This window comes from Ipomoea nil, unplaced genomic scaffold (assembly GCF_001879475.1).
Source record: "Ipomoea nil cultivar Tokyo-kokei standard unplaced genomic scaffold, Asagao_1.1 scaffold0188, whole genome shotgun sequence".
Lineage (NCBI taxonomy): Eukaryota > Viridiplantae > Streptophyta > Magnoliopsida > Solanales > Convolvulaceae > Ipomoea > Ipomoea nil.
This window is the reverse complement of record NW_017616616.1, coordinates 3,546,687-3,558,427: the sequence shown is the minus strand read 5'-3', so window position 1 is coordinate 3,558,427 and position 11,741 is coordinate 3,546,687. Positions and strand designations below refer to the sequence as shown.

At 35.6% G+C, this 11,741-nt stretch overlaps 3 protein-coding genes across 4 annotated transcripts; 1 reads left to right on the top strand and 2 right to left on the bottom strand.

The window, feature by feature from the left end:
- Window positions 1–440: 440 nt before the first annotated feature.
- On the bottom strand, window positions 441–2,529 carry LOC109183830 (protein cornichon homolog 4-like). 2 transcript variants are annotated; one of them, XM_019333891.1, is made up of 5 exons: window positions 2,277–2,529; window positions 1,284–1,465; window positions 1,000–1,122; window positions 830–884; window positions 441–720 (listed from the first exon to the last, which is right to left on the bottom strand). In XM_019333891.1, exons 1-4 carry the CDS (start codon window positions 2,346–2,348, stop codon window positions 857–859), a joined length of 405 nt encoding a protein of 134 aa, XP_019189436.1. In that variant the 5' UTR covers window positions 2,349–2,529; the 3' UTR covers window positions 441–720; window positions 830–856. The 2 variants fall into 2 exon arrangements, with proteins under 2 accessions (XP_019189436.1, XP_019189442.1); XM_019333897.1 differs by having other exon boundaries at window positions 453–704; window positions 832–884.
- Window positions 2,530–3,701: 1,172 nt separating this feature from the next.
- On the top strand, window positions 3,702–7,485 carry LOC109183746 (ATP-dependent DNA helicase 2 subunit KU80). The gene is made up of 12 exons (XM_019333814.1): window positions 3,702–3,716; window positions 3,876–3,968; window positions 4,062–4,113; window positions 4,210–4,341; window positions 4,752–5,155; window positions 5,317–5,603; window positions 5,705–5,900; window positions 6,026–6,232; window positions 6,333–6,500; window positions 6,572–6,859; window positions 6,958–7,088; window positions 7,201–7,485. The coding sequence occupies exons 1-12, from the start codon at window positions 3,702–3,704 to the stop codon at window positions 7,319–7,321; spliced, it is 2,094 nt and encodes a 697-aa protein (XP_019189359.1). The 3' UTR covers window positions 7,322–7,485.
- A 147-nt stretch (window positions 7,486–7,632) lies between these two features.
- On the bottom strand, window positions 7,633–11,193 carry LOC109183754 (peptidyl-prolyl cis-trans isomerase FKBP53-like). Its single transcript, XM_019333824.1, has 10 exons — window positions 11,026–11,193; window positions 10,804–10,877; window positions 10,285–10,681; window positions 9,658–9,976; window positions 9,150–9,521; window positions 8,653–8,920; window positions 8,439–8,526; window positions 8,313–8,354; window positions 8,170–8,218; window positions 7,633–8,004 (listed from the first exon to the last, which is right to left on the bottom strand). The coding sequence occupies exons 1-10, from the start codon at window positions 11,036–11,038 to the stop codon at window positions 7,920–7,922; spliced, it is 1,707 nt and encodes a 568-aa protein (XP_019189369.1). The 5' UTR covers window positions 11,039–11,193; the 3' UTR covers window positions 7,633–7,919.
- Window positions 11,194–11,741: the final 548 nt, after the last annotated feature.

Below are 11,741 nucleotides of genomic sequence, written 5' to 3'. Positions count from 1 at the left end.
TAACTTAACCAAGTCGGTTAGACTATTGATTTGATAATTACAAGATTACAAATTCTACTCTAACGGGAGCAACTTATTGACCTGAGCTATCTAAATTGGCAGGCCAATCTAAATTCGTTTACTTTTTTGTGATCCTTTGCTGGCTAAGATCATAAAACAGAATGTATCGAAGGCAGTTTTAGCCAAGGATCACAAAACAGAATGCATCGAGGCAGTCTTAACCAAGTTGGTTAGACTATTTGACTTGATAACCACAAAGTTTTTTCCTAGTTTTTCCTAGGCAGGAATCATAAAGTTACCAGTTATATTCCCAACGGGAACAAATTATTTGCCTAAACAACCTAAACTGATTTACCTCTCATAATTTACACAACCGACACTCTTCGATAGCGACTGCGAATTTCTCCTATCACCCAGTAAAAAGAAGGGAATGATGCATCTGACCAGTTTGGTTTGATATTAAAAAGAAAAAAGAAATCACTATAGCATAAAGTTGCTGTTGGAATACAAGAATGAGTTTATGGGGAAAAAGCTTTACTAATACATAACTGAAAACTATGAAAATTACTTTCTCATAATACATTTCATTACAAAAAACAGGTGCCTGCCAGACTGGCTGCCTTGAACTGGAGATTTTGAACCTTTTACAAAACACAAATACTCAGAGCAGAGAGTGATGATAATGCTCAAAGAAGCCACACAACCTGAAAAGTACACAAATATTTTTTCAATTTCCAGTCTTAAACGCCTATTAGAAGATAAAGAAGAAGATAAAGAAATCCAAGTTCTTCAAAATTTAAATGACACAAAAGGGAAAGAGAGAAGGGGTACCCTAAGTAGAAGCACCGCTACTTGCTTAATCATCCACTATGGTCCATACCATCCTAAAAAACGAGAACAATGGGCATGAATTATATGGATTGAACAAACAAATAGTATCGTTATCAAGTAATAAGTTCTCGAGAAATAAACACCAAAAGCTCCTCTATAGTAACATACCAGGTTATGGAAACTGCAAGAAGTAAGACCAGGTATCCAAGTTTATACAACCGTATCTTCTTTTCCCAGGGAAGTTGATTGAAAATTTCCGTCACATCCAACAAGTGGCGACCACGAGTATAGCTGATAAAAAAATTGATGAATTAGAATGCAGCAAATTCTGATGTAAGCTATACGAATATCCATAATCTTCAAAATGATTCGTTTCATAAACTCTAGTTCATAAATTGAGTGAAGAACCGAAAAATATTACCAAGAATCTATTAGAGAAGGAATAAACTTACACTTTGAAGTTGTAGTACAAATATGGGAGACAGAGAAGACACATAAACCAATGGCCTACTATAAGATGTAGGATACATAGCATCCCTTCAGCAATAAAACTGGGCACGACAACTTTATTTATCCGGGATGCTGAATCGTATGGGTTGATATAATCGTACTCAAGGTCAGCTAAGCACATTAGCTGCAAAATTAATTCCAAGCATTATGTTCTTCAGAATTAGAACAATAAAAGACGGGAAATACATAATAGCCATGACAACTAAAAGGTACTAATCCTTTTCAAGATTATCACATGATATTGTTAATCTTTCTTAATTTCCATCAAAACCGCAATAAGTAATCTTTCTTAATTTCCACCCCTTTTAGAGACGATCTCGGTCTTTGACAACGAGCCACCTCCTCAAGAAGGTGAAACTCTCACACTGCGACTGTTAGGGCTAGATCTTGGGTCCCACACCACAACTGTTAGGGCTAGATCCTGCGTCCTTACCCACAATTTGCCACCTCCACAAGAGGGTGAAACTCCCACACTGCGACTGTCAGGGCTAGATCTTGGGTCCCACACCACGAGTCTAGGCTAGATCTTGCGTCCTTACCCACAATTTTCCACCTAGGAACCAACTAAGCTACCCATGGGGGGCCTCTCTCGTTTCGATGTTAGTAAGTACACTATAATCTTGGAATATAAACTCTATAACCCCTAATCTTGCAATTTATATTGGTCAACAAATATGCTTTCCTCCTTCTTTCAATGTTAAACGAAATCAAGCTCCTTTTTAGCTCAAATGATTGTTTAATTCGTCGATAATATGGAGAAATGAGGGACAAAAAAAGCCCAGATTCAAAAGTTTCCACCTTTAGATTCACAATTTCCCAGTTTTCTGATTCATTAACCAATCAAGAAGATAAGTTTCCAAATTTAGAATATCATTCGAAGCTCGTGAATCATCTAAGAAAGCAGAGAAAGAAATCTGGAAAGAAAGGTATAATACCTGGTAAAGGAGAAGACCAAGAATGGCCACTAGAAGGAAGAAGGAAAGAAGCCATGCAAAGAGATCCACCATGGCCCCTCGCGCTCCTTCCTCCTCTGCTTAGTTTCTTTCCCTCGCTCGCCCCCTTTTTTCTCGGCGTCTTGTCGGAGTAGTTGCCGTTCCGGGAAACGGTGACCTATTTGACTATTTCACCGTAGCCGTTGGTGAGATGTCTGAGATTCTCTCTTCTGATTTCCTCTCCCAATGTTCTTTTAGCTTCATTTTTTATTATATTTTTTTATAAAAAAAATCCCACCTAAATTATTACAAAAATTTGGAGTTTAAGGATTTAATTTTTGTCAACACATTATTAATTGATATCCTGTACATAATTCTTTTAATAATTTATCTTTTATATAGTTTATAAAGTATTACACGCAAAAAAAAAGTAAAATATATTTTTAAATAGTGATTGCGAGAAGTTAAAGTATCAAAATCAGTTAACTTAATAATTTAAAAAATTACTAAGTAAATTACCAGTATAAATATGAAGTGTAGTGTTATATGAATTAAACAAACATTTTTGCACTAGATTATATGCATAAATCCCATTAATCCCACAATCTACAACTATTGTAACGAATTACTAATACAACTGTGAAATTAAAGAGTAGTATACTTATTAACTCAACGGTTCAAGACATTTAATAAACGGATTATTAATACAATTGTAATATTAACGCACCGTCACGCACAAATACCTTGTTTTGTAAAATAGTTAGTCTACCAGTCAATTTTGACTTATTTGACCACTATTTAGTTGTTTGACTTGAATAAACAATCAATATGATTGTTTGATTAATTAGTTTTTTTTTTGTAACAATTTATTGCTCCAAAATACTAAAATTCTAAAAAACTGTTCAAAGTAATTTTTAAATCAATTTTTTTAGAAAGTCATTTTATATATAATCAGCTAACAACTAACGATTAATTAACCAAACACTTTTATGCAATCAGCTAATACTATCGACAAATCAAACTCATTAATCCAATCAACTAACAGTCATTTATCAAACACTACAAAAAAAGTATCAAAATGCATTTAGTCCACCCCATGAGCATATCATCCTTATTTCTATCTCATAAGTCATAACATGTGTCGAGATTATAATTTATATTTATTAATTATTAATTACTCATTAACATTTTTTTTGTTTTTGTGTGGTTATTTTCTTTTCAATTGTACATTTGTAAAAAATAAAAAGGAAAAAACAATCATTTTCAGCATTTTTTCCCTCCTTTTAAACGAGAAGAAGTCCCCGGTGGAGGATTCCACTGCAAGCTTTAAGCAGTGAAGAAGAAGAAGAAGAAGCAAACGGCGCATTACTGCAATATAATAACTTTCTCTGTAAACTCCATAAAAAAGCTCTCTCTTTTCCTCTTCAGATGGCCCGAAACAGGGTGAGTTTTACTCTTTAATCTCCCATTCTCCCCATATTTTATTCAATTTACTCCGTATCAATCCGTAGTTCCATTCCCGGCTACATTCATTCTTCGCGTTTATATGACCTGAAAATTCCCGCTTTTATTTGGGGACTAATGATTTCTGAACACAAATAGGAGGGTTTGATTTTGGTGATTGATGTGGGGCCTTCAATGCATTGTGTTCTTCCTGAAATTGAGAAGGTTTGCTCCGTGTTAGTGGAAAAGAAGGTATTTTTTATTTTTTTTTACCATCACTGTTAACTTTTTAGTGTTTTCCCTTCCAAACCTGTGTGAATAATCTCTGTGTGTTATTGTATTTAGTTGATTTACAGCAAGTATGATGAAGTAGGAGTTATTTTATTTGGGACAACAGGTAGTTCTTTTCATTTCTTGTTTATTTGTGATTTTATTGCTACTATTTTCTTAGCATGAAATGAGAGAATATAATCTGTTTGTACAATTATCCCAGAGACTGCAAACGAATTGACAGAAGAGCTGGGTGGATATGAACATGTGACGGTTTTGAGGAGTATCAAAGTTGTTGATGATGACCTTCTTCAGGCTCTAGAACAGCTTCCTCGAGGAAGCGTTGATGGTGATTGTATCCTACGTATGCATTTTAAGCATGATGAAGAAGCTAGATCCTTTGCACTCTTTAGTTTTGTCATTTTCTTTTGTGCCCTGAAAGATATTATATGCTCTGAGATGGATGAATATAGTATATCTGTGCAATCCAGCCACTATGTTTTCTCTGTTAAAATAGTCCAAGTATAAAATAAAAGTTTTTTATGTGACCCATAGTCCAGCATTGATTTTTTCTTGTTTTCCAGTGATAGTGAATACGGTGAATTATTATGATGCATAACATGTAGTTGACTGATCATCAAATTGTAACTTTTTGGTTGTGATTATTACTCCTTATATTCTTGAATGCCAATGCTCCCACATTCTTACTTGTGAGATGTGATTTTCATATTCTTGAGTTTTGAGAACCCTAACTTTCTTGATTAGTTCTTGATGCCGTAATTGTTGGGATGGATATGATGATTAAAAAGTATGGGATAACCAACAAAGGAAAGAAGCGCCTTTGCCTCATCACAAATGCCATGTGTCCGATTAAAGATCCATATGAAGGAACAAAGGAAGATCAAGTCAGCACCATTGCAGCTCAGATGAAAGCACATGGCATGAGAATGGACTCTGTAATTGTTAGAATGAAACAAGATTTGGATGCAGAAAAGGGAATTATTGATGAAAATGATTTTCTTTTGTCAGTATTTTCAAAAGAAACTTCCTCAAAAGCAGCATATGTTGAAAGTGCAACTTCATTGATGGGTGCAATAAGAACTCGTAATATAGCTCCTGTCACATTATATAGAGGTGATTTTGAACTCAGCACCAAATTGAAGATCAAGGTGAGAACTAAGAAATTGGGCCAATGATTTTGAGGAAACAACGGAAGAGAGATTTACTCACTGGCTTACGTATCAACTCTATATCCATTTGAAAGATAATTATCACCTTCTGTTAGTGTTACTTATCTTGTTTGCTTGTTTCTTCTTTGGTTGTCTGATAGGTATGGGTCTATAAGAAAACATCTGAAGAGAGATTTCCCACTTTGAAAATGTATTCAGATAAAGCACCTCCAACTGATAAGTTTGCTAAGCATGAAATCACGAGTAGTTACGAATATAAAGTTGTTCAAGATCCAACAAAACAAGTGCCACCAGAACAAAGGATTAAAGGATACCGATATGGACCTCAAGTAGTTCCCATATCATCTGCTGAATGGGAGGCAGTGAAGTTCAAACCAGAGAAAGGTGTGAAGCTTCTAGGATTCACAGATGCTTCGAATATAATGCGGTAAAACTTAGCTGTTTTGAGCTTGATTTGGATGGTGTATCCTCTGGGTATTATTGATTTAACGAGACTTTTTTGCTTTTATATTCCTTCTACCCGAAAAGGCATTACTATATGAAAGATGCAAATGTCTTCATAGCTGACCCGGAAAATTCGAAGGCCATTCTTGCTGTCTCTGCATTGGCAAGGGCAATGAAGGATATGAACAGAGTAGCAATTGTCCGCTGTGTATGGAGACAAGGGCAGGGAAATGTAACAATAGGAGTCCTTACTCCTAATGTGTCTGACAAAGGCAATGTTGTAAGTGTGAATCCATCCATAGTTGCAGCTATCCCACCCCCGTTTTAAATTTCTTTGTGAATATGATTTTTTTTTTATATATAATTTAAATATGAATTAACACTGTTGTTCGATGTGGATTGCAGCCTGATTCATTATATTTCAATGCTCTTCCTTTCGCTGAGGATGTGCGGGAGTTTCAGTTTCCATCTTTCAGCAATCTTCCATCGTCAATGCTCCCTAATGAACAGCAACAGGAGGCTGCAGATAATCTTGTCAAGATGCTTGATCTTGCACCGTCTGATAGTCAGGAAGCATTGCTGCCTGAGTTCACGCCTAATCCTGTATTACAGGTATTCAGTCATGTTGATTTTCTATATTTTCTTAGAACAGTTCAATTTTGTGTTTAGCAATATGGTTTTGAGAAGCATGACATTGTTTTCAAATATTCAGCGGTATTATCACTATCTTGAGATGAAGTCAAAGCACCATGATGCTGCTGTCCCTCCACTCGATGAAATCCTTAGGAGGATAACAGATCCCGATCCTGAACTTCTTTCTCAAAACAAGACCGTCGTTGATGAATTCAGAAGGTGTTTTGAACTGAAAGACAACCCAAAGGTATTCTTGACAAGCATGGCTCCATTCACTATATATTAATAAATCTTATTATACCTATTAATGTCCTGCAGATGAAGAAATCAAGAAAAAGATTGATAAGGGAAAAACCAACTGGATCAGATGAGGAAGGAGAACGTGCGTCTACTAAAGTTAAATCTGAAAAAATTGGAAACATAAATCCTGTTCAAGATTTTGAAGACATGATATCTCGGAGGGATAGCCCAGAATGGGTTAATAAGGCTATTCAGGAAATGAAGAATAAGATCTTTTATCTAGTGGAGAACTCTCTTGAAGGGGATACATATCAGAAAGCATTGGAATGTTTAGTGGCTCTCCGCAATGGTTGCATTGTTGAACAGGTATGCTGTCTCCCCTTTCCCCGCTCTCCTTCCCAAAACTTGCAAGATGACAGAGAGCATAATATGATAGGTTAATTCGTTGAGCTTTGCCTGTGCAGGAACCAAAACAGTTCAATGATTTGCTACGTAATCTTTATGCATCCTGCAAAGAAAAAGATCTCAGAAGCTTCTGTAAGCAACTCGAATCTCATGGAATCGCCTTGATAACAAAGACAGAAGCCCCCGACAGGTCTGATTTAAGAACCCATCTCTTTCCATTGTTTCATATTTTTTAGTCCACTTCCGTTCTTTTTTGCCTTTATGCTTAACTGCTGATAATGTCTCGTTTTTGGTATTGACAGTGATGTTTTGGAGAGCGAGGCCAGAAGCTTTATGACTGAATCAGAGGTGAAAGCAGAAACTGCTAAAAAGGAGCCCAAAGAGGAGCAAGATATTATGAGTATATACTTGGGTGGAAAATAGGGCCATCTATCTAGGAAAACCTCTCCATAGGATTTTGCTTGTTCTCTCTTGACTCTCAAGATCTGTAAAGTAAACTAGTTTTTGGCAATAACAGATTTTTTTGTCTAAAATTTCTAAGTATCTTTAGCTAGTGGTTCTATTAATTCCTTTTGAACCAGTATTTACTTAAATTCTCTATTTTCTATTTCTCCGACTTTTTTTTTTTTTTTTCCTAAATTTACCAAGATTTTTTTTTTCTTTTCTCCAATTTTCCATTCCATCACAAAAATGGAGAATTTTTCTCATTATTAAACACACCAGACAAACATCTTATGCACAATAGCCAATCAAGTATAAAGTGGAGATTACTGATGAAATGGTAAAAAGAATCAATCCCAGTACTGAGAAGTGAGAACAGTACTTGTACACTTCTATATGGTCTACAAAATAATAGGTTGATATTTGATTGTTCACAAAAAATGAAAATTAAATTCTTTAAGTGTTCCTTGAGACACCTCTGCCCCCTTATCTTCCCCAAAATCTCTGGAAGCAGATATCTCAATCTCTGCCAGAGTCATCATCTTTTGAAGGTAAAATGTAGCAGACAAGCCAAGCAAAATCATCTCCGGACTGCAACCAGTTCAATCTCATAAACCAACCACGAGTTTGGCGGTATGTTCTCTCCACCTCCTTTACTGCCATAACTGCAATACAAAATTTGACAGAATTCACAAGAAAGAACAATTAGAAATCCCGAAGGATCAGTATAGACCTATGGCCTTGGAAGAATGACAGGTTATGCAAGGGTTTGATCCCAAAATGCTTCCTTTTTTTTATTAGAGGCTGAGGGGAAATGGAAAGATGCATACCCCATTGATGGAGGGATGGTAAGTCTCCTTTTGTCACCAACACGCATACCTAGCATTGCAGAAATATGATAAGATCTACAATTGAATGATACAAGTGTACGCTAATAAGTTACTAAAGAACTTGAAATTTAGTAGTTGTTCACCTTCAAGACCAATGTTCCATCCATCAATAATTTGCTTGTCGCCTTCAGAACATTAGAAGAGAGAGGAATTAGCAATCAAAATAAATTTAGAAGTGAATAGAATTAACTTCTGAGAATTACAAGTACCTAGGCGAAATTTGTAAGGAGTTTTGCCAATATTGGAGTCAAAAACCTGTCCATTCTCTCTTAGCATGCCAGTATAGTAAAATTTCACCTGTACAAGATCAGTTCACCCAATAATCATGCTCATTCACAAATTCTCCAATGTGCTTGCTAAAGCTGGTCAATACCCAGTTAATCTATTACAACATTTTTTAAGAAGGATCGCATAAACTGTTACCTTTCTTCCTGGAGTAGCAACTTTTCCATCTGCTTCACCCATTGAAAGGTCTTCAATAGTCAATCCATTTGACAAGGTTCTCACTCTAGAGGACTCCACATTCGGAACCTTGTCCAGAGCTATGACAAAATTTTCATTCACTGGCATATCGGGCTCAGGCATGATGTTGGTTCCCTCATCCTCAACTTTGGTCTTCTTTTTCTTCTTTTTCTCATGTTTCTTCTCAGATAGGAATCCATCAGCTACGCCAGAATTAATGTTGATACTTCTGCATACAAAACAATGTATATTCTATTGTAAGATTTTTATTCTTTGATAGGTATATTCTATTGTAAGAAAGTATATACATCAAGATAGATTGACCTAAAAGGCCACAAATGGTAAAATCTATATCATCAACATATTGCAGGTGACATGTGTCATCTAAGAAATGCATGATTTAGAGAGTGCCAGAAAATAATAACTAAAACAAGAAATCGGGTTCGGGAAAAACTGACTGAGTATTAGTTTGCAATTTATTTTCTCCAGTTGTTGCTGGTAAATCCTTGCTGATATCAGTACCCTCAGCATCTTGCTTGACCTCTTTGAGATCATCACTAGGACTGGAATCTTTGCATTCATTCAATCTCTCTCCCTCACTCCTTTTTTTCCTCTTCTTTAGTTTTGGACCATTTTCAGATCGCTCATCAGCACGGGGTTCAATTCCTATAGGAACTTCATGCATCACGTCAGACTCGGTGAGTTGCTCTGTTTTATCATCAACAGACATGTTCTCCTGGCCACTGATACCAACTTCAATAGATTTTGCATCATCAAATTTGTTTTTCCTTTTCTTGCTACGCTTTGCAGTCTTTGCAGACTCAGCAGCACTAGAAAACAACAATGAAACAGATTGCAGGTCAAAAATCTTCCTCGACTGTAATGTGTGCCAATAGATAGAAAGAATAAACCAATTCATAGACACAAATATAAATGCATGACCTACGTACAATAGGTAATACTCACCATTCAGGTTCTAACTTGTGATCACCTTTGTCGCTTACAAGTTGATCCTTGCAAATGTTACTCACATTTGTTGTATCCACAGTGTCAACCTTTTCCTCTTTACCACTGTCACCATTTTCTGCCTGACCAGTAAGCTCATCTGTTACTTTGTCACTCCCTTCTCCACCTTCTGGCGATGTTTCCTTCGCTTCTACTTTATTTTTAGATGCAGACAAGATATATTTGTCTTCATCTCCGCTTTCTTGTGATGTGTCTTCATCTTCAGACATAATTACTTGGCGTTTCTTCCTAAGTCGTTTGCAGTTGCCTTTCCTGTTTCCTGGATGTTTTTCATTTGGGGGGGAAAAGAACCCAAAAGAAAAAGGTGAAATATAATCTTTTCAGTTTTCAGGACTACAACCTTTTATGAGAACAAAAGTGATTCATGTCACATACACTACAAATTGTGGAAGGCAATGCATTGAGATGGTTAAAACTTAAAACAAGAGAAACCTTATATGAGCATCCAAGTAGATACAAAACCACGCTCTTCTAGCAGAAGGCTTTATTGCCAGAAACCTAATCTTCCATATACGCAACTTAGAGCAAAATTAATCATCATAAGACATTAAGGCAGGTCATATTTACCTACTACATCTCCATCTTCATCACTTGGAACCGGTGAAGGTGAGAAAACATCCGGCTCATCATCATCATCATCATTTATAAAGCTATCCTCATATTCATCATCATCACTGCATTGATTGGACACCTCTGTGTCTGTGTTGGCTATATCCTCTCCATATGACTCCGTCTCACTGTCTGCATATGTACGAGAACTCTTACTCAGATAATATCCGGTTAGATGGACACTTCTTGGTCCAAGAACTGAAAAGACCACACTATCTTCCTCCTCAAATTCCAAATCCAAATGGCACGACTCCGTCTTATCAGGCAACAAGGCACACAGAAACACTGGAGTCTTATTTCCCACATTACACTGAACCAAGCTCTTCTTTGTCGCATTGCCAATACCCAATGTTGCCTAAACATTTCCAGAACAAAAGATCAATCGAAACTGTGGAACATAACACATGAATGATACACTATTAATCAAATGGAAATCAAGTTTCTTTTTTTGGAAGAAAAATCTCAAAGAGAGATTACCTGAGAAATCCGAAGCCGTCCTAGGGTCCGTTCAAAGCTATGCAAAACCGGTTTTCCGGGTTTTACTTCAATGCCTAGAATTCATTTAAAAAGATAAGATCAAGAAATGAAACTTGCTTGGAAACACATCAATTGCAAAAGATGCAGAAAAGAAACAAGAATATAAATTAAGAATTCTGCCACTGGAAATTTTGAAAATGAAAGATGCAATACAGAACTCACCCCAGAAAGACATTCTTCAATGATTGTTCAAAGCGGTATTGGAATTTAAACCCTACGCATTCAGACGCAATGCAGGACTAAAGTTTTTGCTTAAACCCTAGCTTATTTATAGTGGGAGCCAGCGGGAGTTTTTACGCCTTTTTTTCGCGCGTTTCTGATTCTCTGTCCCTTTATATCACTCCTCCGTATAACCATTTTTCCTTTTTTACTAAATAATATTTTTTTGATACATTGATTTCAATTTAGGCAAGACTAATCTTAGCTTCTGGCTGTTTTGAAAAATCTTAGCTTCCAGTTTCTCTCACGTCACTGAATTATTTGACGATGTAAATAATAAGTTGCACGAGTAATCTTTCAGTTAGGTCTAGCTTTATTGTACGCATTAAGATCACAAAAATCTATAAAATATTTAACTTTTTAAATATTTGGGTGAATATGAATAAATTATAATATTTTATTTGGTTGAGAGTTAAAAAATTAACACGGAGTATTTTTTTTTATTTTAAATATAAATATAAATATATTATAGAATAATAATAATAATCAGAAAATTAACTTGAAAAAATATTTTACACTAAAAATATAAGAAGTACATTAGGTTATCGTAAAATTTGAAAGAGAAAATTTCACTTTTGTGGTAAGAAAATTTCACTTTTGATTTTATAATTATTGGAGTCATGTTAATTGTAATCAACTATCAGCTTGATATATTAACT